This window comes from Ascaphus truei, chromosome 6 (genome assembly GCF_040206685.1).
Source record: "Ascaphus truei isolate aAscTru1 chromosome 6, aAscTru1.hap1, whole genome shotgun sequence".
NCBI lineage: Eukaryota > Metazoa > Chordata > Amphibia > Anura > Ascaphidae > Ascaphus > Ascaphus truei.
This window is the reverse complement of record NC_134488.1, coordinates 73,382,010-73,409,180: the sequence shown is the minus strand read 5'-3', so window position 1 is coordinate 73,409,180 and position 27,171 is coordinate 73,382,010. Positions and strand designations below refer to the sequence as shown.

The window sequence follows — 27,171 nt, the reverse complement described above, 5'->3', positions numbered from 1 at the left end:
TTCCCACGCAGCACTGCCGGAGGGGGGGCCCTCTTAAGCACGGTATCTGCCCCTCACATACGCCGGTGCGGCCACGTCTCCCTGGGGGTGGTGGGGGGGAAAAGAGACTCACGACAGAGCCGCCGCGGGTCAGCAGCTCCGCCTGGGGTGGGGGGAGTCAGGAGAGAGGGGGCAGGACACAGAAAGAGAGACACATACACTGACAGACACACACACACACACACACACACACACACACACACACTGACTGACACACACACTGACTGACACACACACTGACTCTGACATACACACTGACTCTGACACACACACTGACTCTGACACACACACACTGACACACACACACACACACACACACACACACACACACACACACACACACACACACACACACACACACACACACACACACACACACACACTGACTGACACACATACACACACACACACACTGACTCACACACTGACTCACACACTGACTCACACACTGACTGACACACTGACTGACACACACACACACTGACTGACACACATACACACACACACACACACACACACACACACACACACACACACACACACACACACACACACACACACACACACACACACACACACACACACACACACACACACACACACACACACACACTGACACACACACACACACACACATACATACATACATACACACTGACTGACACACATACATACATACACACTGACTGACACACATACATACATACATATACACTGACTGACACACATACATACATACACACTGACTGACACACATACATACATACACACTGACTGACACACATACATACATACACACTGACTGACACACATACATACATACACACTGACTGACACACATACATACATACACACTGACTGACACACATACATACATACACACTGACTGACACACACGCACACACACACACACACACACACACACACACACACACTGACTGACACACACACGCACACTCTGACACACACACCTCAGTGATGCGCCGAACACCGCCAAATAAACATTACCCCGCCAATCAAATTTACTCATGCTCTAAGTCTAAGCAGTAATAATATTATTGTTACTTTATATGTTGCTGACAACACACAAAGAAGTTTCACTTACTATGCGTGTGCACATCACACACAGCTTTTTTATTAGCGCAGACTATCTTAATATCCACCTTTGCCAGCAATGCCTCTACCCATCCAACAGACTAGCGCGCTGCCTGATCAAAGCTTGCGTAACCAACGGAGCACAAATCGTGATCACTGCCGTCGTTCACGGATGTGCCCTCAGGGTAGGAAAGGTGCTGGATAAGCCTGAACGCCCCCTGGTCCTTTTTGGGAACCACCCCCAGCGGTGAGATCCTCAAGTGGGGGAGAGGGGTGTAGGCGAATGGACCAGCCATCCTCCCCTGCTCCACCTCCCTACCCACCTTTTCCCTCGCTACCTCTCTGTAAACTCTAGCCGATTTCTACCCCTTATCCTGTTTGGTGTACAAACAGGATCCTGAACCCCTCGGAAAACCCGGCGAGGAGAAGCCGGGCCGCGTCCCTATTTGGGTAGCTTTCCAGCCACGGGCTCAGACTTTGGACGATTATTGGGGAAGGCACCCTGTTGTCCAGCCCTCCGCCCACCCCTCCTGGAATCGCGTCGCCCGCTCTTAAAGCATTACACCTGAGGATGTGTCCTTCCGCAAGTGGCGCATTGGTGCTTGAAGCGGCAATTAATGTATGTGCACCGGTCATCATTAAAGGCCCAGCACACCCCGTCTCCCTGTTTGCCTGCGCTTGTGGCAGCGTTTCCACCCCCGCCCCTCTCTGAAAGGGCGCCGACTTGTCTGATATGCCAATCAAATCAATCCAGAGGTCTATCTCTTTCATATCCCATGTTATTTTACCCTTGTGCGCCGCCATCGTCTGTCTAAATCTCACATCATAAAACCACCAGCCCATACCACTGTGCCTCTGGTAGGCATCCCCAATCATATCCTCGTATTTAAACAGAGCCGAACATAAGTGGGGGGACTTCTCCCCGATGACTCCCGCCAAGATTCTGAAAGCGCGGGCCCAATTGGCGTATGTGCGCGGGACATGACGCTTCTCGACGTCCTCTTTCCTAGCGTCCCCTGTTTTGTAAGATCGTGCCAACGCCTCCCTGTAATCGGGTAGTAGGGATAGGATTTCCACAAAATCCCCTGCCCAAATACTCTCCCTCTCCTCCTTAGTCAAGTGCATGCCTAGCCTGTTGGCAATACAAAATTGCGCACCCGAAAATGCCCCATCCAGGATCGCCCCCCCTGGTGCCAATGCAGTGTCGACGACCCCGGCCGTGTTAAGAGTCACCGGGGTCGGGGCAGTTGGGGCAGCTACCATGTCCATGACCCCAGGCGTGGCTGAAGAATTCAAAGGCACCGAGGTCAGGCTGATGGCTGTCGGTACAGAGATGGAATCTCCAGTACCACTGACCCCGGCCATGGTTGAAGTTGGATTAAGAGACATCGGGGTCAGTCTGGTGGCTGCTGGAGCGGGGTCCGGTGCGGCCGCCCCTTCATTGATGTGCAACCCCCATGCTGTTGCAAGTTCTAACGCTGCGCCTGCCGTTGTCCCTGCGCCGAATGAGACTGACGCCTGAGGCTCCAAAGCCTTCAGCATGCCTATCAATGCTGCCGTGAAATTTGCCTTTCCTGCTGCGCTATGACCGTTAGATTTAGGGCCAGGGTTGGCCCTGGCGCCGCCTGCCCTACGCTCGCTGCGCCACCTGGGATTCCCCCCCCCTGTCACTGCATCTGCGCACCTGCGAGTCATGCGTTCCTCCCGAGACGCCATCCAACTCTTAAACGCGCTTACCCTAGCGCGCAACCGTCTCCTCTTTAACGCTGTGGGTTCCTTACCCATCCTTGGCATCCTGGTGGGATGTGACCGGGGCAGCGAACTGGGTCGCACCTCACCCGTTGCCTGTTCTGCGTAGTCAAACCACGCCGGATTCCTTGCCCTCCGTCTGGAATGCACACCACTTGCAGATGTTGCAAGCGGCAGTTTCATCCGTCCATTGGGTGAAACCTAGGCGCCGCCCGCCCAGGCAGTCCTGGTCTTCTCGACCCTGCCGGCAATATCCTTGCAGCTACACCGCCTGCAACAGCAGCGGGCGGCCATTTGGTGTGCTGTGACGCCCTGTCCTGCGTCACATTCTGAACACATGATACATAAAGCTTGGCCCCCTGCAGACGCACTTACCAGAACTCCCTCCTACTGTCTCTGTACGTTCTCCCTACCTACCAATTAGATTGTAAGCTCCTCGGGGCAGGGACTCCTCTTCCTTAATGTTACTTTTATGTCTGAAGCTCTTATTCCCATGATCTGTTATTTATATTATCTGTTATTTATTCGATTACCACATGTATTACTACTGTGAAGCGCTATATACATTAATGGCGCTATATAAATAAAGACATACAATACAATACTGTGGACGGCGGTCGCCGCCCTGCCCCGGAGGGGCCGTCCTGCGCCACAGTGGCCAGAAGCCTCCCCATCGACCTGCCACCCTGCCTTGCGGCACCGTGGCCGAAGGCTGCCGCCCTGCGCGCGGTTCCTGACGCCTGCCTGTTGCGTTGTTCTGGCGCACCATATGCGGCCGTGCCCCCATCCCGTGGGGAGCGCCCGTAGCGCCTGATGCCTGCCTAGCGCGCGGCGCTGCGGGGACGCCCCGGCCTTGTCCGGCTCCACGCAATGGCCCGCTAGGGAACAATTCACGCAGTCGCCGGTCCAAGCACGCCTCGTCATGGCTTTTCGCCTCTGCTTGAAGAAGGCTAAACTGCTCGGCTATTGATGCCATGCTGCTGCGGGGAGATGCTCGCTGGACTCGCGAGATGCTCGCGTGCCTAGGCCCTGAACTATCTGACGATGCTGAGATGAGTGGGTTTTTTTTTGCGCTTGCCAAGTCTGGTCTAAATGGCACGCTAAGCTAGAGCAACTATGCAGGCCACCACTGCTGCCATGAATCCACGAGGGGAAAATGAAGATTACCACTGAAATAAATGAGACATGCAACTGTTAACATCAGAGCACTGTCTACCTCCTTGCTTGGAGCTCGTACATTCAGTTCTGCTCGGCCCATACATACATATACACATACATACACATATACACACACACACACACACACACACACACACACACACACACACACACACACACACACACACACACACACACACACACACACACACACACACACTCTTCAATCAAAATACAATATAACGTTGCAGATTGTGATAGCGTGGCAAATATAGGCTACCCATAGTATACCTATATCCCCACCTACATGCACCCATAATATATAACCACCCACACCCATAAGTATGTATGTCTATGACCACATTTTCTAACAAAATACTTTATAAACGATGTGCGGAGTGAGATAGCGTGCACATATATAACCATGTTTATCTAACTATATATACCCACCCAAATACACAAAATTATAAATATATATGTCTGCACAAGCGCCCATGCATATATACACAGAGATAAACCTCCTTAGATATCTTTTGATAACTATCCACCCACACATGTACGCACATACATCATCCTTTAACAAATGAACACACACACACACACACACACACATCACCCTCTATAAATGTAACTACACACATCCATATATCACCAAATATACACAAATAGATCGCTTTATATAGGCCTCGTCCAGGGTGGGAACAGGCTGCACCCTGCTCGGCCGTGCTTTTCCTGGCCGGCTAGGTGTGCGCGTGTCACGGAGCTGATTCGCCCTCATTGCAAAATCAATTTTGCGTGCTCGGCAAGCAACTGAGTGCCGAGCAGGCGCGCCCACCCGCCCACATAGGCCACGTGCATTGTCGCAACGTGTCCAGCGTGAGCACCCGCTCAGCACCACCCTGGACGAGGCCATACACATACCCTCTATGCCAGGCATGTCAAACATGCGGCCCGCGGGCCGCATGCGGCCCACAACAGATATTTTTGCGGCCCGCTCACAACCAGCGTGGCGGTCGTGTGTGTCGGCGAGCGCGTGGGTGGCGGTTAAAAGTTTGGCCGCGGGAGAAGCGAGCGCGGGTGTGGGGGAAGCGAGTAGCACGGGCGGAAGTAAAATCTGGCCTGCAGGGGCTGGAGACGTACGGTGGCCGGGTGCAGTCAATCTGCACTCGTGCCGTGTGTGGGAGGACACGGGGGCGGAGTCAAAACCCCGGCGGAGATACTGCATTCTCCTTGAAGCCTGGTAAACCTGGGGGAGGGGTGTGTGTGTGTATATGAGTGTTTGTGTGTGTCTGAGTGTGTGTGTGTCTGTGTGTGTGTGTGTGTGTGTATATGAGTGTGTGTGTGTGTGTCTGAGTGTGTGTGTGTCTGAGAGAGAGAGAGAGAGAGAGAGAGAGAGAGAGAGAGAGAGTGTCAGGGAGAGGGAGAGAGAGTGTGTCAGGGAGAGGGAGAGAGAGAGTGTCAGGGAGAGAGTGTCAGGCAGAGGGAGAGAGAGTGTCAGGGAGAGGGAGAGAGAGAGTGTCAGGGAGAGGGAGAGAGAGAGTGTCAGGGAGAGGGAGAGAGAGAGAGTGTCAGGCAGAGGGAGAGAGTGTCAGGCAGAGGGAGAGAGTGTCAGGGAGAGGGAGAGTGTCAGGGAGAGGGAGAGAGAGTGTCAGGGAGAGGGAGAGTGCAGGGAGAGAGAGAGAGTCAGGGAGAGAGAGTGTGTCAGGGGGAGGGAGAGGGAGAGAGAGAGTGTCAGGGAGAGTGTCAGGGAGAGGGAGAGTGTCAGGGAGAGGGAGAGTATCAGGGAGAGGGAGAGAGAGTGTGTCAGGGGGAGAGAGTGTCAGGGAGAGGGAGAGAGTGTCAGGGAGAGGGAGAGAGTGTCAGGGAGAGGGAGAGAGAGAGTGTCAGGGAGAGGAAGAGAGAGAGTGTCAGGGAGAGGGAGGGAGAGAGTGTCAGGGAGAGGGAGAGAGTGTCAGGGAGAGGGAGAGAGTGTCAGGGAGAGGGAGAGTGTCAGGGAGAGAGAGTGTGTCAGGGAGAGTGTCAGGGAGAGCCTCTGTCCCTGTGCCTCTGTCCCTGTGCCCCTGTCCCTGTGCCCCTGTCCCTGTGCCTCTGTCCCTCTCTTTCTCTCTCTCTCTGCGCCTCTCTCTCTCTCTCTGTCCCTCTCTCTCTCTCTCTCTCTGTCCCTCTCTCTCTCTCTGTCCTTCTCTCTCTCTCTCTGTCCCTCTCTCTCTCTCTCTCTCTCTGTCCCTCTCTCTCTCTCTCTGTCCCTCTCTCTCTCTCTGTCCCTCTCTCTCTCTCTCTCTCTCTCTGTCTCTCTCTCTGTCTCTGTCTCTGTCTCTCTCTCTCTCTCTCTGCGCCTCTCTCTCTCTCTGCGCCTCTCTCTCTCTCTCTGCGCCTCTCTCTCTCTCTCTCTCTGCGCCTATCTCTCTCTCTCTGCGCCTATCTCTCTCTGCGCCTCTCTCTCTCTCTCTGCGCCTCTCTCTCTCTCTCTGTCTCTCTCTCTGTCTCTCTCTCTGTCTCTCTCTCTCTGTCTGTCTCTCTGTCTCTCTGTCTGTCTCTCTGTCTGTCTGTCTCTCTGTCTGTCTCTCTGTCTGTCTGTCTCTCTGTCTCTCTCTGTCTCTGTCTCTCTCTGTCTCTGTCTCTCTGTCTCTGTCTCTCTCTCTCTCTGTCTCTCTCTGTCTCTCTGTCGCTCTCTCTCTGTCTCTCTCTCTGTCTCTCTCTCTCTGTCTCTCTCTCTCTGTCTCTCTCTCTCTGTCTCTCTCTCTCTCTCTCTCTCTCTCTCTCTCTCTCTCTGTCTCTCTCTCTCTGTCTCTCTCTCTCGTTTTTATCTTAACTGCCCTATACCTACACCGAAATAACCTATTCTGCTTTCTTCCAGATCTGACTCAAGTTTCTCACGGGGGACATCGGAAGACAGGTAGGAAACACCTCCCCTCCAGTATAGCACCTTGAGGGACTACGGATCAGGTAAGATTCCAGGCGGGATTGCTGCTTTGGAAATCAAGAGGGGCATCCTGACACTGGTTAATGGGTTCAGAAGTCATTCACATCTGGCTTCACACACACTACTTTTCGGAATAAACCTACGTTTCTATGAAAATTTAAGTTTTTTTTTTTTGCGGCCATCCTAGACTTAAACCTTGTTTATTTGGCCCTTGTTAGCATTTGCGTTTGACATGCTTGCTCTATGCACACAAATACACATATAGCTCACACTATACGCATAAATACCTCTATATCACCCTAAATACACATTTTGATCACATTCTATACAAATACCTCTATACCCATCCCCCTCCCCCCCCCACTCAAACGGCCGCCTCGAACGGCAGAGAGGGGGGGGGGAGAATGGTGGTTATTAGAGACCCGCTGCGGACGAGTGCAGATCGAGAAACACGCCTGCTCTCTCCCCTTCGTCAACACCTACGCGGCCGCCCATCCGCGCTAATAAGCGGGAGCGCCACGTAGGGACCGGGGTGGCACGCCGGAGGCCGCAACTACACAAAGGGCGCCACTCCCACAAGTAGCGGGGGAACCTGCCCACCAGACCCCGTATGCCTTTCCGAGCGGGCCCCGCCCGGCCTTCGAACCGCCACCGGAAGCAGGAGAACCTGCCCACCAGACCCCTTCTGCCCCAGCCCTCCCCGCCAGGCAGCCGCCGCCACGGGGACTAGTGGGTATAATGTAGGGGGCCTCTGCCCAGAACCACCCAGAATTGGGAGTGGTGAGGCCCCCAGGAGAAGAAGCGTAAGTAACTCACATAGCCGGTGAGGGGTCAAAATCATCTGGCGCCGAGAGCCCATGCTGCCCGCCAGCCTGGCCTTAAGAAGGTCCCCGGTTGCCTCCTCCCCTGTGGGAGGGAGGGTGGGGAGGGCCAGCGAGGAGAAGCCCCCCCCCCCTGGTTATGAGACCCCCCCCGCCCGTGCCTGGGGGGGTTGCTTTAGTTAAAATAAATATTGTAGTAAGCACAAAAAGATCACATATAAGCACTAAAGGACCACCTCTTTAAATGATTTGGGTATTGATCAATCATAAAGTCACAATCCAGTTTTTTTATTTAAATAATCTCACACTCACAGTTATATCACTTTTTGGATAGGGGCAATCAGATCCAATTATTTAAGATTCTAGTGAAGAGGTCTATCTTAGATGTATCCTCTAGCAAGGGTTATTTATTATTATTATTATTTCCTAATATTAGAAATCATAATAAAGGTAACATTTTATTGAGGAGGCGCTCTTCGTTTTTGAGTACAATAAAAAAGAGATACTGTTCTTTATAAATAGCTGTTGATTAAACACAGAATAACCGAGAGTGTGTTTGCATCTCTTCGACAGGTCTTCAAACATGCTTCGCTCACCCCATTGTCAATGGTTAAACTGCAGACACGGTTGTGGATAATGACATGCAAATAAGCGCATAGTAGGTGTGACATTTTTAGCTTCCTATTTACTTTCTGATATGGGTTTCCTAGAGCTTTTACCTGCTGTATTAACCTTTACAGTACTCAAGGCCCTTGTGATGTACCAGATATGTCCAGGTATGTATGTATGTATGTATGTATGTATGTATCAGGTATGTCATGCCTATTTTGCTCTTTTGTAGGATAGGTCGTGTTCAGTGCTTCATTGGAGAGCTGAATGCGATCAAAACGGATGTGGAGGGTACTCCACTTCCTTTTAAATCATCATGGGGGCTGGCCGCGACCATGTCATCGCTACTGAAGTCACTCTGATGCCGCTGGACCACTGAGACTGAAACAATTAAACAGCTTCAACAGCTAAGGAGTTATTCATTAAACTATGATAGTGCCGATTGGAGGCTATCCCACATAATAACCTATTGACCTGAATGGTAGTTTGTGAGTGATAATGCTCCGATTGGCACTATCGCAATTTAATCAATAAGCCACTAAGCCGGTGACAAGGAAAATAGAGAATCACCGAACCTACTCAAATACAGCTGTATCAACCTCTGGGACTCATCCGTTTGAGTATGGTCACTGATTCTGTATTGTGAAGCTGTAGTGGTTGCAAATCTTATGTGCTGTAACTATGAGGCTGTAGCTGGGAAGATCTTTTGTACTTGCATCATATTTGTGACAGAGAAGGAGATGAAGACAGTGTGTTTTGATGTAAGGACTCAATGTAACCCTAAAACAAAGAACTTTGAATATACAGCACTGCAGAGGAAACTGCTCACATACACAGTACAGTAACTGCATTCTACTGATAATCTTAGCATGTGAATTAGAACAGGTGACCTGAAAAATAAGGTTCCAGGCATTTTTCAATTACATTTTCTAAACGGCAATGCTCTTTCTGCTACTTGTAGTTGTAAACACTTGGTAAAAAACACAGAACTGAAACATCGTACCTTCCTTTTCCCTTTTAACTCATGTCTCTGACTGTATCACACACCTCCTCTATATATTTATCAAGGCCTGTTTTAATGTAATTTACCTAACAGAGCCATGCAAAATAGCTCATGCAAACAGGCTTAACAGCAGTGCACTCATATAACTAAGGGTTTCCACTATGGATTAGAGAAATGGATTTGCAAGTAAAAATAAATCTTGAAACCTGACAACTATAATTTGTATGTGATGTAGTTATTTTCTGGCTGAGTTTTGTACTTGTACAGTATCTTAGTATTGCACAGGATGGGTGGATATCTATCATAGGCACTTGTATTCATAGCTCAGTCAGAAGTTAAACTTGATACCACTTATCTTTTAAAATGTTTATCTTTCTTTGCCACTCACATGCTCTGCTAAACAGACTTTCAGTCACAAACCCTATTGTCTTCATAAAATTACTCCTAAGGCCTGGGACATAGTAAACACTTTGGTGCTGCTGCTCGCTCCTGCTTGCTGCCGCTCGCTCTACCAGGAGCTTTTTGCTGTCCTGGCAGAGGAGACAGCAAGCGCGCTTGGGAGGCGGGTATCACTGTGTGTGTGTGTCACTTGGTAGCTGTCAGTGTGTGTGTGTGTGTGTGTGTCATTGGGTAACTGTGTGTGTCACTTTGAAGTGGTCTGTGTGTTTGTGTGTCACTGGGGAACCTGTGTGTGTATATATGTGTGTGTGTGTGTATATATTATATAATATTTTAAAAATGAAAAAAAAAAGACATGTGAGAATAAATTATTTATTAACCTTGTGCAACTTTGATAAATATATTCACTCACACACATACATCACACACACACACACACACACACACACACACACACACACACACACACACACACACACACACACACACACACACACACACACACACACACACACACACACACACACACACACACACACACACACACACACACACAATCACTCACACATACACACACCACCTTGCTGCCACCACTGCTCCGGGACACAACCCCTTCCTCCCCCACCCCCGCCCCCCCGGCAGCCGCGCAATCCCCCTCCATCTCCAACGTGGGCAGGGATGCAGCTACGGTGATCGGGGCAGAAGGGGGACACATCACCCGCTCCCCCCTTCCGCCCCCATGGGGGCAGCGCAACCCTCCTGCATCTCCCACGCGGGCAGGGAGGCAGGCACAGGGATCGGGACACATACACACCCGCTCCCCCCCCCAACCCCCCGGGGGCAGCGCAACCCCCCTGCATCTCCCGCACGGGCAGGGAGGCAGGCACAAGGATCGGGGCAGAAGGGGGACACATCACCTGCTCCCCCCCCCCCGGCAGCGCAAGCCCCCTCCATCTCCCGCAGGCTGACAGCCACAGGGATCGGGCAGAAGGGGGCACATCACCCGCTCCCCCCACCCCCTACACACACACACCTTGGTGCTGCCTCTGTCTGGTCTGGTTGCTCTGTAGTGAACAATGGCGGACCGGCTGCAGCCCCATTGGATGGGAGCGGTCACGTGACCGCTCCTCCGCTTCCCCGAGCTGCAAATTTCAAACTTGCCGCTCTCGGGGAAGTTTCTCCTCCTCCGCACGCATCAGCACGCATGCGGAGGGAGAAACTATAGCCGCGCTGATTACAGATGCAGGGGCTTTGTGCATCTGTTCAGCGCGGCTCAGCCCGCCTCAGCGACGCTGATTTCACTATGTCCTGGGCCTTAGACATGCAACAAAAAAGTAGTGTATGCAGCTATCTTGCAAAGTTCTGTAACTTCGCAAAAGTATGGGATATAGTCGAAGAGCATCCACTTGGCTCAAAATGACCAGGCACAACAAACTTTTACTTAGACTATTTGGCGGTTAATATATATGATATTTATTTAAAATATAAAAGTAATCTCATAAGGAATTATGGTTATTTGCCCTTTGATATTTCAATGTTGTTTCCGTACTCAGTAAATAGTATCTGAAATAAATGTAAAATAGTGTCTAAAGAACTGTTTAATGGAGTACCTAAACTCTAGCGCATTGCTACTGCACTTTGATGTGAGTGGAGCTGTATTTGATGAAATAAATGATGTTGACTTGTGGGGTTCAAAGATCAGCAAGTAATAGAATATAATACAATATATTGTTTATAAGCCACATATCTATAGCACCTATGCCATTGTTGCATTTTAGGAAATAAGCGAATAATCTCTCATCTTTCTTGTTTTGTTTTTATCCCGAGTGTAGCAAAAAAGTCAGAAATGCATGACTTTGTTTAATTTTTAAGTGTTTAAAACCATAATGTAAAATAAAGAGCCAAAACCAGCATTACCACTCAACTGCAGCTTCCAAAGCAATGTATCCATTGACAGAACACACACACGCTTTAGAGATTTTTTTCATATAGGGATGGTTTTCAACCAAACGCCAAATGAAAAACAATTGTCAATTGCAAAGTGCAAGGAGAGGAGACAATCTGACATTGAAAAGTAATATGTATAGAAATGTAGGGGTAGTCCAGTGAAGCAGTAAACGAATAAATACGATTTTCACATATTATATTCAGAATTTAAAAAAAAAACCTTCAGCGATAAAAGTAAAGGGATAGAAATTCTAGATGCAAAATTAGCAAACTTGCTTTCCCAAAATGCATAATTTTCGTTAGCAGTCATACCCACAAAGTTAATTCTCCTTCTAGGTATCCTGCAAATGAAGTGCATTGGAAACCTTACTATTTGACTGCACATCCTGACTGCCTGTTTTAAGATACTGAACTCCAATTATTCAAATGTTAGGGCCAGTGACAGAAAATACTTACTGAATAACTACAGATGCTGTTTTTTTGGAATGTCATTTCTGTGTATGTCGCTCTTTCTATTAATTACATCCTGATGACTCTGACTGTGTCTTCTTAAACCCTGAAGTTTCACGGCCAGGGTTTTTTTGTTTTAACCTGGACCTTTCTTGTTTTTTTTTACTTTCTGGTGCTGTGCAGTTCCACTATCAGAGCCATGATTCCTCATTTTACATTATTTGTGAGTTTATTCTTGGGATTTAAAGTGGGAATTATCCTGGGAAAGACGGAAAATCTAGACGCTGAAGCCTACCAGATATTTCATAAGCCTGGAGAATTCATGATTGGTGGTCTGTTTCCGGTCCACACAACAGTTAAAGACTTAGAAAATCGCTGGAAACCTGAGCCCTTGACATGTAGCAGGTGAGACAGTTCTGACTGGAGCATTAAACAGCACACAATTTTGGTTATTAAAGGGGGATGGGACTTGCAGTGCTGAGCCTTCCAAGGAGATGAGTGACCTTTAGTATGTCACACATCAACAGGGTCAACAACTACTCTTTTTTGATGAAGTCGTGGGATTTAAAAGCCCAAACTTTATGAATCTTTCCTTTTAAAATAGAGGATAACTCAAAGTATAATTCAAACAGTGTATAGTTTTTGCACTCTCCTATCCTTATTTCTAAAAGTAGGTTACCTTGACCTGCTTGGGTGATTTAGACCCATATGGCTTGGTGATTGTAAATGGGAGTAGAGATATACAACATTGTCACTGAAGTTTATGATACAGGTGAAAGTCACCAAAATAGATTAGCAAAAATTATGGCGAAAACGTAAACATTAATTAGAAAAGTTCACAAGCATTAAAAGTCAATGTGCAAGGTCCTGTGGCCCTCTATATACTGTCATTTGGTGCAAATCCGTCAAAAAGTGGCACAATTGACAAAATATTGCGGTAATCTGATGAAAATGTTTCAAAAACGTCCAAGCAATGTTAATTTTAGCATAACAAAACGCAAAAATTGTAAATGTAAGCATATTTGAACATTGCTAATCATGCTGATAAAATATTTGATAAATAAATAAAAAGAAATGGTTGATTTCGTCAATGCAACCTAGTCAATCGGTCTCTTTGGGATAATGTACAGCGTATTTAACTCATTATAGCATTCTCACCCCTTTCATGTGCATTTTAGGCACACCATGTTTTTGGAACAACCAATTAAACACTTATAAATATGCTATCCAATTGGTTATTCCCCAAATCCCTCCCAAAAACTAGAACCTTCAAATATTACATCTTCTCGGTTGAACTGTTGCAGAGACAAAATAATGTCTCAGCATATCTCTATTTTAATTTGGCCAATGACAAACTACAGATATAGCCGCCGGTATTGTATCTTTTACCACGAGGTAACCAGCAAAATTACGCGATTAGTTTGCAAAATGGCATAATTTGGTACATTGGCGTTCCATTTGTTTGCCTTGCAAATTGCACATACGTTCAAGTCCACGCCGGCGGTAATGCCGCATTGTGCAATAATGTCTGCTATATTTATACGGATTTAACAGCACAAAAGTATTTAGTCTCTGCAGTGGAAATATTTTTGGTTGGTATGCAGGTGTCCTGGGACTGGGAATGTTCCACATATTTTAGGACGATCACACCCCTAAATCAATTAGTGCAGGGGCTCTCAACTGCAGTCCTCAAGAACCCCAGCAGATCAGGTTTTCAGGATATGCCTTCTTCAACACAGGTGGCTCAATCAGTGGATCTGTTGAAACCAGTGCTGAAGCAGGCTCTTCGACTGAGCCACCTGTGATAAAGCAGGGATATCCTTCAAACCTGACATTGGGGGTCTTGAGGACTGGAGCAGGACCCCTGAATTAGTGTCAGCATGGGCTGCACCATTCTGATATGTTCACCTCTGCTAAGACATCAAATACCTCAGTTTAAACCCTACAGGTTTTCTTCAGGCGCTGGCAATGAAATTCACATTAGAAGAGATCAACAACAGCACCACTCTGCTTCCTGGAGAGAATCTAGGGTATGAAATCTATGACACCTGCCTGAATTCCATGGTCATTCTACATCCCGCCATGCTCTTTATAACCAGGAATGGGACACAAGATGTGGAAGTGACTTGCAACCTAACAGAATATAGAACCCGAGTACTGGCAGTGATCGGACCTTCATCCACCGAGATTGCCACAGCCTCCATGAAGCTGTTTAGCACCTTCCTCATCCCACAGGTACATTGCTAGGGACTGGTTATAAAACAAGCAGAGAGCCAGGGTCATTTTCAGATAGTAGTTAAAGATCAATGATGTAATTCTATCATTTTATGTAGGGCCCGCCCTCCTCCAGCTCCCCCCTCTGGTCGGAAGTTGGATCTCGACGCGGCCAGGAGGCGGAAGAGGAGAGAGTGCGGGCCCTGCAGATCGGCAGAGAGGTAGATTTGGGGGAGTCTGGGTGCCTGCAGTGTTGCGCTGCCTGGGCAATGCGATGTCACTGTGTCACATGATGTGGCATTGCCATGGCAACATGACATCACATGAACCCTGTTTATTAAGAAAAACTAAGCACTTAACACACACAAAAATCTGTTATAGCAAAATGTGTCCAAAAATGTACTTTACTCTCTATAAAGCGCGCAAAAGTACAATAAGAGCCTTGTTGTCTAAATTTAACATAGGTTGAACTTGATGGACAAATGTCTTTTTTCAACCTCATCTACTATGCTACTATGTGACTGATGGAAATGAAAATAGGATAGAACACATGGCTGTGGAGTTGTTGGAGAGGATTAGGAAGTGATTGGGCTGACATATAAGACCCACAGTAATTCCCAATACAGTATATGCTTTTATTTAAATGAGAATGGAAGGGGAAAAAAGTACACAGTACATTATTGAAATTCCCAATGCTCTTCACCAAATTAGAATTTCACCCTGTACACTTCGGACAAAACTATTAAAACATAGCACTTGAAAGTAGTTTCTTTACTGAATTATGTTATAATGTTACATAGTTTCATAGTAGATGAGGTTGAAAATAGACTTCTGTATACTAATGTATTCTGTATATAACTGCATTTGTTCACTTCAGATGCATTGTGTTTTGTTACCTATATACACTCTCTAAACACTATCTCTATTAGTGCTTTCCTAGGCTTTCTCATTAGTGAACGGCATGTTATGGCAGCGTATTTCTGCCAGGAGAATCTGGTTCTGTTTCCTATGACTCTTTAATGTCCCTACCTCTTCTGTGGGTTTATGTTTCAGATTAGCTATTCTATCACCTCTGACAAGTTCAGTGACAGGAACATCTTCCCAGCCTTCTTCCGGACGGTCCCCAGTGACAAAAAACAAGTGAATGGAATGGTATCTCTGATTGCTTACTTCAAATGGAACTGGATAGCAATTGTGGCCAGTGAGGATGACTATGGTGAAACAGCCATACAGCAGTTCTCTTCTTCAGCCATCTCCAATGGGATCTGCATTGCTTATGTAGGTCTCATTCCTTTGTACCTTTCAAGCTCTCAAACAAGTATTGTGATTGAAGATACCTTGGACAGAATTGAGCAGACTGATGTTAAGGTGGTACTTGTCTTTGCTTCACTTTCTCAGTCCATTGCTTTTTTTATGGAGGTCATCAGGCGCAACATGACAAGGGTGTGGATAGGGAGTGCATCCTGGGTCCTTTCAGCAAGTATTATAGCCATGCCTGGCATAGAGCGCATTGGAACAGTGATAGGCTTCAATCACAGGGCACAAACTGTGTTAGGATTTGATCAATATCTAAGAAACGTGATCTCTGAAATGTACGCACTCCAATCCCTGCCTACCAACCCTTTGGCAACCAGGAGTAATGATTATGATGGCATTGATTTTGAAGCTGACAAAATGACTGTTATGTTAAATCCACTCACGGAGTTGCATGCACACAGTGTGTACAAATCAGCATATGCAGTAGCGTATGCTTTGCACAACCTACTTAACTGTAGCGCTGTAAAATGTAATAAGAAACAGTCCAATATCTTCGCTTGGAAAGTAAGTCCTGGCTATCTTATGGTCACTAGAGTGTCTTTGTATAAACAAATGATGATTTTTCCCCCATTAATCTTAAAAGTATAATATTGTCATAGGCACTGAAGAATGAATATATATATATATATATATATATATATATATATATATATATATATATATATATATATATATATATATATATATATATATATATATATGTACCGGTACCGTGTTAGCTGAGCTTTAATAATCAAAAATGAATAGACAATACCATTCTGTGGCTAACGAAATGCTTTTATTTGTACGAGCTTTTGAGATACACTGATCTCCTCTTCCGGTGACAGTGATCTATATATATGATGATAAATATATATATATATATTTATCATAAAAGAAAAATAGATCCAGCACACTTGAACTTCTTCAATAAGAGGAGTTTAGTTACATGGAGATCGACATTTCAGTCCCCTTTGGGACATTGGATCTCTCTCTCTCTCATCTACAGTTCTAACCAGACTATTATCTGCTCCCGCTGTCGGGGGAAGCCACAGAATCCTGACTGCTGCGTTATCCGTGAGAGGGAAATATCTCAGTGGGGGATACCGTTCGGAAGAAACCGCCACAGCTTTTACTGCCCTGAAGCCGTGGTGCTTTGCTGCTCTTCACACAGCTCCGTGGACAGTGAATCTGGTTACATCTGTATTGCAAATATTTATATCAGAATTACATTTGGTTGTGCATTGGGTTAGAAAACAACTTGTTTCAATCATTATATTTAAACGATTATGACAGAATATGCCCCCATTACAGCATTTGAGTGTCAATTAATCGACCTAAGGCAAAAGGACTAACCCACAATATGTGTTTACTGCATCACACAACTTCTTTACTTTGGTAGTATTAAAGGTAATAGCTATAGAAATGGAGCAACAATATAGATATGGTCTCCCATTGAGTTTGAGAACACTTGGCATGAATCAAAGCGCTTTTCTCTGTACACAGTACTATGGTCTTAGCTAATGTTTAGCTTTACCTCTGGTAATTGTCTCCCTTTTATTTTGCAATGTGAGTGTATGCCTGTACCATAAAGAACTACACACAATACATTTGTCTCTTTATGGCAGTTATCGGAAGAGATGAAGAAACTGAATTTTACCATTTTTAATACTACGTATAACTTTGACAAATATGGAAACCCCAGTACTGGATACGACATTGTGACCCACAGCCTAGCCGAGATGGGGTTTACAAGAATTGGATGCTACAACAATGAAATGGGAATTAATAGCTCACTCATTGACTGGAGAACACAAATGAACAAGGTTCGTTATAAGAAGTTGTTGTCTTTGTACTATGAGTGTACTGTATACCAATGAATTAAGATACAATGCAATACAATATGCAAGAAAAAGATCAAGAGCCTTTTCTGAATATTACAGCTGTTAGATCATAGAACGATATTAATATTGCTCACTTTGTTTGACCTGCTCTGGAGGAGTCATTTATTTTGCCTATTTTGCATGGACTGCATTTTTGCTGATTGATCTCCTTAGCTGGGTGGAAAATGCAAGACAAATAGCTCAGCCTTTTGTCCAGTCTCTGTTAACAATACAACGGTTAAAATCATAAAAAAGGCTGAATCTGTGACCATGAACGCAACTCCACTGAACTCATATATATATTACAAACAAGAAACTGTCATAAAGATAGGTGAGATATTCTGTAATATTCTCTATGACAGAGTAAAACTTGTCTGTCTGACATTTGTGAGCAAGCTAATTTTTTCAGAAGAGTACATTACATCGAATTGTGTTACATGAGTATTAATAATATGTATCACAGGTATATCTAACGTCTGTAATACAGAACAGTATTTTTGGCAGTGTTTTATATCTTCCCAAGGTGCCTGAGTCCCAATGCTCCAAAGACTGTTTGCCAGGACAAATTAAGAGAGTGAAAGGAACTCATTCGTGCTGCTTTGATTGTATTGACTGTCAAGAAGGAATGTTTCATTCTCTTACAGGTAAAGAATTTAATAAGGTCTTTGAGCATGTAAGGCCTCATCCATAGTGATCGCGACCGCGCGTGGTGCGAACAAGAGACGGCTCTCCTATGAGGCACCCATAGTGCGCACGAGATCAATCGCAATGGTGCGGTAGCATTTCCAGAAGACAAGATTTGGCGTTTTGGCACGGTTGCCGAGCGACAGCCACGTCATGTGGCTGAGAGGGAGAACCATCCTCATGATGTCATGGCCATGCCTCCCATCGCGAGCGATCTGAAGTCCACCGATCGCTCGGGCGACAGGCACGTGCAAGGCCAAGCGTTGTGTTGCGTACGCACACCTGTACTATGGACTTGGCCTAACTCAGAACTCCAACATCAGAGTCATAGTTTTGCAGCAGTAATTCTCACACTCATTTCAGGCCAAGAGCCAAATAGTTTGTTGAGATTACCAATGCTTATCATATTGATATACAAATTAAGTAGATTCACACACAAGTAAATGCATTGGTTATTGCTAAAACCTGGTGTGGGTTGGTTGTTGGGGAGAACGAATTACTTAACAGCAAACATGAATCGCCATGGAAGTATTTTGAAAGAATATATATTTACAGTATGCCACAGCAAAGTTACATCTTCGAAAATAACTATAACATATTTTAACTAAAACAAATATTTTTTTTTAACTAAACTAATAAGACTCAAAAGCTGTATACTGTATGTGCCAGTCAAAGTGCCACGGGGATAAAGAAGAAGAAAATATACTACAGATTGTCACCCGTCGCTGTCGCCGCTAGCGAAAGTTATATTTCACTTTGCGGCGGCGCGGGCTTACTGGCATTTGATTGGTTCAGGGGCTGTCATATGAGGCGACAGCCCTTGAAAAATCAAATATTGCCAGCTTCCAAAATTCGCAATGCGACGTCGCTCCGTCGCATTGTCGCCATCGTGCTTACTATAAGCACACGTGGCAATGCATTTGTTTTTGGGCGACGTCGCTGGCTCTATGCGCATGGCCTAAGGGAGTTTAGATGCAAATTTTACAAATCTTCAATTTTACAATCACTAATAAAATAGTTTATGTATCAATGTAGCTGGTTCTGATTTTTACATGCAATTTTTGTCATGTTATATGAAGCAAGAAGAGTTATGGAGGACTGACTTAGCTTATGTATAGTAATTGTAGGATTACATTCTGCGTCCCTTTTCTTGTGCCAATCTTCTTGTTTTTGCTGTTTTGTATGTGTTGGTACTGTATGTTCCTACCGTACGGTATGAAACTTGTGTAAAAACGGTATTCAGTAAGATATATTGCTTGTTAAATACCATTTGTTTCAAAAATTACATTACCACAAGAGTTTCTAGTTGCTTTTCAGGTAATTTGCCCATGTGATTTCTCTTCATCAGTCTGGAAGAGCTGTGCAGAGGGAAACCGCACCTCCCTGCACACCACTCACGGGCGATCAGGCTGTTTTTATTTGAATTTTAATGACAAAGGATTGAAGCAGGGGGTCTCTGGACCTAAACCGTATTAATTCCAGGTCCTGGAGCCTCCTGCTTCCCAAGGTACAGGCCTCTGTATCAGACGCCCGTATCTCCTGCAAGTTTAAATGTCCCGCGTCACGGCCCATGTGACCGGGACATTTAAACTTGCAGGAGATACCGGCACTGGGGCCTGTATTTCGAGAAACAGGAGGCTCCCGGACCTGAAGTTAATGTGATTAAGGTCCGGAGACCCCCTGCTTCAATCCTATGTTATTAAAATTAAAATAAAAACAGAGCATCATTACCTTTAGTGGCTAACCGCTTAGGTAATGAAGGGGTTAACCCCTCCCGCAACTCTCCCGGGAGGCCTAACCACTCACCCTGGGGCAACAACAGCCTTCACCCACCCCTTCTACCACCAACAACCCGGGTACTGCTATTTAACCCCTTCATTACCTTAGCGGTTAGCAACTAAGATAATGAAGGTTGCCGGTAATTTTATTTGTATTACATAGGATTGAAGCAGGGGGTCTCCGGAGCTGATATTAATGCGGGTCAGTTCCGGAGACCCCCGACTTCAATCCTATGTAGTAAAAATAAACCATACTCAGATGCAAATATCTCACGCCCTCAAATGCATGTTTATCCCACGATTTGCATCTCGGAGCCACCTGAATAGCAGTCACTGACAACAAATGAGAGTTTGGGCATTTTTTGAACTACAGCACAGCTTGTCAGTGGAATACTGATAACTCTTGTTAAAAAGGTGTTTACGAGCGGTTTTGACATGTTATCATAGCTTTGTGAATAACTACTGTACACATGCACAATGGGTTGTAAAGTGCACTTAACACGCGTTAAGTCACCTATTGAATCTATCTGAATAGGCCCCCCAAATATTTCTTCACATCCTCTCTTTCAGATGACTTCCAGTGTTATCCATGCCCAGAAGGTCAATGGTCCAATCCTAGGAGCACCATCTGTAGCAACCCCACCTTCCTGTACCTGCAGTGGAGTGATACCCCAGTAATATTCCTGCTTTCATTCACATTTGGCCTCTTCTGCCTTATCCTGGGTACTTGCATTCTCTTTTTGAAGAACAGGAACACTCCCATTGTCCAGGCCTCTGGCGGCAACATGAGTTTCTTTGCTCTTCTTTCATTGCTGGCAATTAGTTTCAGCATGGCCCTCTTCATTGGAAAACCCAATAATATTGTGTGCCAAATGCAGCAGCCATTCCTGGCTATTGGTTTCACCTGCTGCCTGTCTACATTCTCAGTAAAGGCCATTCAAGTTATGTTGGTCACAGATTTTAAAGGAATGCCCGCAAAATATATCCAGTGGCTTAAAACCAAAGGTACTTGGGCCTCTGTCATTTTCAGCATTCTAATTCAGTGTTCATTTTGTATTTGGTACATACATAGCACCACACCACTGTCCTCAAATGAGGAGGTCACTTACCTTCATAAATATCTACAGTGTGAAATATCCGATATTCTTAGCTTTGTTCTCATGTTTGGGTACAATGGAATACTTGCCCTTATGTCTTTTATGTTAAACTGTGTGGCCCAGGCACCCCCAGGTCAGTACAATCTAGCCAGAGATATCACATTTTCCATGTTGGCATATTTGCTAATTTGGATTGTATTTGTCCCTGTCTATGTGGAGATCACTCATGGGAATCAATCCTTATTGCAAATGGCCACCGCCCTGGTCAGTTCCTTTGGCATAATGTTGGGGTATTTTGCCCCTAAGTGTTATATTCTCCTTCTAAAGCCAGGCATGGGGTCTGCAGAGTATTTCAAAATATATAATAATTAGTTTGTTCCAAATTCCTATGTCTGTGCAATAAGTGGGGTTCTGCCTCAAATAAAGAAGTGCTAGTTTGTTTTACTGTAACATATATCCTTTATTCTTGAATATTTTAATAGCAGTGGATTAAAGGGTGAAAAAAAGAAATACTAATCTATGAGGAGACAAGAACCACCAATGTGGTTCAGTAACACAGCAGAATGATTTGGACACATTACTTAAGGCAAGAGCTGTCAGTCCTTGAGGATTACATGAATACATGATAACGATGCATTGACTGCACCCATCTCTCCATCATGTGTGCACTATAAAAATACCTTTTCACTGTCTTCATAAGGAGTGCATGATACAATTGTAATCAACTTACTGTAAATAACAATTTCATTACTACCAGGTACTGTAGTTGACAATAAAAGTGACTTTACCGCTCAGCCTAATACAAGATGGGTGATATAATATCTAATTATATTACAGGGTGCAATAGGATACTACTGTATCATTTTAACAAGGTAGGTTCCAAGAAGGAACCTGAAAAGGTCCTATATATAGCACTCGCTAAATTGATGGACTAATAGTCCTGAGATTCTCAATATCTCCACATAATGGTCAAATAGACCAAGGCTAGAAATTGACACATATAATATACATACATAGAAAGTCAAAATAATAACATTTTAATAATAAACAATAAATAAACAGTAAAGTGTGAACATATAATACAAGGTGTATTTTAAAGTCCTCCCTACCTCAGCCCCGCGGTCGTGCCTCGTTTGTGGTGAGCTTCGCGTTACAGGCACAGACTTTCCTTTCCTCTAGTTTACTTGAGCGCCTGCTGCTCTTTTTTCAGTTCCATGTCCCCGCTGCCGCTGAGCGCACTTGGTGCGCTCACTGCAATTAAAATCATTTGGTACGGCCACGCTTGGTGCTTGGGGAGACAAACAAAATTGACTTTGAAGCACGCTCAGCAGTCAATGCACACAGAACACAGCCACACACAGAGCCACACACACAAACACACACATTACACACAGAAATATAGCCCTGATCCATGCCCCCAAAACCCCCCCACCCCCCACTCGTGCTTGCAAAATTATGCAGGACACCCTGCGCTCATGTTTGGAGAGTTGGTGACATTACCACTCTCAAGCATGAGTGCTATCAGCGGCAGCGTGGCCGCAGCCTTAGGGGGCGGCCCCAGTCCCAGGCGTGTGCTGTGCATTCAAGGTCCGCCCCCACAGTCAGGCCGGTCCCAGTTAGTACCCTGTCGAACACCTTTCCCCAGCGGTGTGCGACAGGTTTTCAGGCAGGCAGGGAAATTTAAACTCATCGTTTGCGACGGAGGCGTGACCACGCCCCCGCCGGCGGTTCTGCCAATGAGGGCGAACCAGCCGAGTGAGTTCATGGCCATGCCCCTGCAAACCCATTGCCACTCCCCCACCCATCGCAAACGCTCCCTTCTCCCACAGACCGCAGATCGCGGTGCAGTGCTGTGCACGCGCCGCCCCCCGTCGGGCGCACGTGCCACAGTGCTGACTGGTGACTCACCCTTAGGCCTCGGTCCCGCTGCGCTCGTTGGCGCGGGCTGCCATGTCGCGAGTTCCCCACCAGCAGGGGAATCCTTGCGAGCCGGTCCCGGTACCCCCTGGCGGCACAGCTGACTACACGCTGTGGCGTGTCAGCCGCTAGGAGACACAAGAGAATGGTGTTTCCTAGCGTTGACGCGTCACGTGGTGTGGCTGTGAGCCAATGGGGAGGGGAGGCTTCGGGAGGAGGAGAGGCTTCGGGGAGCGGGGAGGAGTGTGGAGTGAAAGCAGGTGAGTGCCTGTCTGTGTGTCTGAGTGCGTGCGTGCCTGTCTGTGTGTGTATGTGTGTGCCTGAGTGCGTGAGTGCCTGCCTCTGTCTGTGTGGGTGTGTGTATGAGTGCGTGAGTGCCTGCCTGTGTGTGCGCGCGTGTGTGTGTATGAGTGCGTGAGTGCCTGCCTGTGTGTGTGTGTGTGTGTGTATGTATGAGTGCCTGCGTGTGTGTGTTTAAACTTACCCTCAGCAGCTCCAGCCCGAGTCCGTGGAGGGAGGGGGGGGGGAGAGTAGCGGGTCCCTCCGCTCAAGCCACGCCCCCCCTCCCTGTCAAGCCTCCCACTCCCGCCCACCTCCCGCTCCGGCTCCCGCTCCCTACAGACCGCATATCGCGGTCTGTGTATGTCAGCGCACCGCCTGTCTGCAGTGCGGGTGCGCTGACTCTGGGAGCGGGGCCTTAGCCTTAGACTACTTGCTTCTACTGTAAGGTGCTCTCTTTGTACATGGTTGGCAACATCGAAAAGAATATACCATTCTTAAAATGATCTCACTCAAAATGATGTTAAGATATTTCATTAATAACATCAGTAGGGTGGTTCATCTTGCTTACGTTTTCTACTTTTGGTATTGTACTAATTCATACCCCTAATAGAAATTATTAGAATTAGATTCAACAATATATGTTATTTTGTTCACATTGGCATCTGTTTTTTGTCACATTGATTTTTACATGGATAAATGTACTTTTCTCAGTTTATTGTTAAATGAATACATTAATTAAGCAACCATAACTAATTTTGTCCTTTGAATACGTGTGATTAACTGCTGTTGTGACATATTTTTTATTAAAAACATTAAAGCATATCAAACTAAATAACACTTTTGTCTGTAGTTCGGAATATATATATGTGAAACAATAGCAAATGTGGCTAACAATGGCACAATTACAACCCACGTCATGGAAAAAATCACAACAAATTGCAAAGTGCCACTATCCTACTTGGCAATTAATATTTGCCCTTAATGTCGTGTTTTCATGGAATTTCACAGTAACATTTGTAAAGATTGGTGCTTTTCACAAAGCCATTGCTGAACATAAAAGAGCTGCAAAAGATTCTTATTTTACAAACAATAAACACAAAACTAGCTTGTCTTTGTGCAAACATTCATGTACTTAACTAGGGCAGCTTTGCACATTCGGAACTGCATTTATTCTGTGAGTGACATCAATGTCTTGACAGCACCAAGAGAAATCAAACAACAAAAGACAAATACTACAGAAACAACAACAACTACAGTATACTTACAATACCTCCCTTCCCAGAGAGACGAGCCTCACACCATCCCCTCACGTAGCAATAATCAAATCCTAGCACTTTCCTTCTCATGTAGATATTAGGAATATATATATATATATATATATATATATATATGTGTAGCCAGGTCTCCCCAGCGCTACCGCACCCCCCTCACCTGACTGCCGATAGCGGGGGCCGCCGCGTCCAATGGCGGCTCCGTTCGGCAGTGTCAGGGGAGAGGGCGGTCAGGTCCCGGCCCGGGGGTTGCCGGGGACGCGTGCGGCCGGTTGCCAAGGCCGCACGCGCATCTCAGGGCTCCCGGCGCTCCCGGAGCCGGGCGGATAGGGCGCCGCCATTACGGAGAGACTCGCGCATGCGCAGTGATCGCGCGAGGGCAGGAGAGGTCCAGTTAGCTCGCGCATGCGCAGGGAGAACCCTAGCGCCAGGGAGCAGTTGCGTGAGGGCAGGGAAGGCGCAGGAGAGTCGCGCGAGAGTAGGGGAAGTTAGTGAGAGGTTGCGGCGGCCATTACAGGTTTGTGTAGGCAGAGGGAAGGCACGCACGCGGCCTCAATGTTATTGTAGGGGCCTCGGGACTACAATTCCCATGAGGCATAGCGAGGCAGGCACCAGGTGCTTTATAGGAGCCAATAGGGCTGCAGGACTGCCCTGGAGGAAAGAGATACATTTTCCCGGGCTTTGCATGAGTCACGTCAGTTGGAGCAGAGGAGCTGAAGGGGAAGGAAGGATGCGGGGAGTGAGTGCAGCTCCTGCATCCTGATAGGTACCCACACCCTCCAGGTAGGCCCCAACTCCCCACCAGGTTAGTGGGTAACTGATAAGGGACGGCCCTAGATAGGGAGGTCACCCTTAGTGTGTGTAAGGTGCAGGTTTGGCAGTGCCACAGCGGAGAGGGCTGTGGGCACTGGCAAATAGGCACAGTGTGCTAGTAGTGGATTGCTACGGGATCCAGGTGGCTGTGTGTGATTGCAGCTGTCTGTGTGTGTGTCGCTGCATGTGCTGGGCGCAGTGCGTGCAGTGTGTGTGAAGTGTGTGTGGATCCCTGCAGGCTGACAGTGTGAGCTGAGTGTTGGCTGCAGGTGCGTTAGGCTGTTAGGATTAGCAGTTACAGTTGAGACTGGGTAGCTAGGGGAAGGGGGGCAGGTTAATGTTCCACAGGCCCTAGGAGTTTTCCCCAAGCCATCCCAGGTTGCGGTTCATCAGGGACAGGCCCTAGGTTAGGGTTCCTGTCACGCTAGGATTAGTGAAGGATAGACAGGGATAGCGGCGTGGCTGTTCCTGTGGTTCGGTTGCTGTACCAAGAGACTGTTGTGTTCCCGTGAAGCGGTGGGACCCTCGTTGGGGTCCACGGCAGAAGTACCTGGATAGGATCAGACGGACGTCTGACCCTTTTAGAAGACAGTTGCAGTCCCGAGCATCGGAGTGCTCGGAAGGTACCTCTGTATTATATGTGCACCAACAGGCCTAAAGGTTTTAGTGACTGCGCAGTCACCCATTGACTATCTCCGTAGGAGTACGGGACCTTGGGTGTGGGGGTTTCACGGGACACTGGGTGGGATCACCTAGTGTTGGGAAACGTCCTGCGAGACGTCACGGGTAGTGTCTCCTCGTGAGAGGGACACAGGTTATGAGGTTATGTAAATGATTATGATATTCTCTATGTTCATAGTAAAACCCTTAGTTATTATAATCACTGTGTGTGTGGTTTCTGATTGGGTACCTATGTAGGGTCATTCTACATTTCCATAGAATCCTACATAGGTGGAGGCGCTGCAATGTGAAGAAGATCCGATCCAGAGGAGTCACCCCAGGCTCTCATTAGCGGAGGCTCAGACCTCCTGTGAGCCTGACAGGTATACGCACCACACCGGTAACACCGCATGTTCTACTCACCCACACTACATATGAGATTGGGTGGGGTGGAATACCCGTTACATTTATATATATATATATATATATATATATATATATATATATATATATATATGACTGTGGTGCTTATGTTTTAATACATATTATGTTTAGACTACCTAGTGTGCTGTCTCTTTTTGCCAGCTGCCAATCTGGTGAATGTAGAATATGGTAACTATATGGGATGAGCATCTATTTTGAAGATTTGGACGGTGTTGTGCATTGCTGGTCATATATATATATATATCAGCACAGACCCTGGAAAAGTCTTGACCGTCGTAAACCCAACATACAGTATAGCATTTTTAAAATCAAATTTTTTTAAAATAAAACTGTAGCTACATTAACCCCTGAAGCACCAGATTGATTAAAATACATAATATCTCATGATATTATCATGACACCTCCTCAAAATGAGGGAAGGGGGGTGACCTACAAGCCATTCTCCACACTGACATGACTATCACCTTCACCTTGGCATGACATGCCATCAGCATTACCATGTTCTTTATCTCTACTGTGCTGGACCGTGAAAGTGTCGTGTTGGAGAGCAAGGCTCCATCTCAGTAACTTCACATTCTCCTCAGGCACTCTGTTAACAAACTCAGGGGGTTGTGGTCGGTGATTACTGTTAAACTATGT

General features: G+C 46.4%; 1 protein-coding gene across 1 annotated transcript; it reads left to right on the top strand.

Moving 5' to 3' along the window:
• The first annotated feature begins 11,790 nt into the window (after positions 1-11,790).
• Positions 11,791-21,517, top strand: LOC142498112 (taste receptor type 1 member 3-like). The gene is made up of 7 exons (XM_075606616.1): positions 11,791-11,870; positions 12,377-12,598; positions 14,128-14,428; positions 15,461-16,228; positions 17,332-17,529; positions 18,110-18,230; positions 20,619-21,517. The coding sequence occupies exons 1-7, from the start codon at positions 11,791-11,793 to the stop codon at positions 21,515-21,517; spliced, it is 2,589 nt and encodes an 862-aa protein (XP_075462731.1).
• Positions 21,518-27,171: the final 5,654 nt, after the last annotated feature.

Excerpts from the sequence above, each read along its gene's own strand:
- LOC142498112 (XM_075606616.1), top strand. The coding sequence starts at position 11,791 with ATGGTTTTCAACCAAACGCCAAATGAAAAACAATTGTCAATTGCAAAG. Across the intron at positions 11,871-12,376 it reads AGACAATCTGACATTGAAAA|TTCCACTATCAGAGCCATGA; the intron begins GTAATATGTATA and ends GGTGCTGTGCAG. Across the intron at positions 14,429-15,460 it reads GCACCTTCCTCATCCCACAG|ATTAGCTATTCTATCACCTC; the intron begins GTACATTGCTAG and ends TTTATGTTTCAG.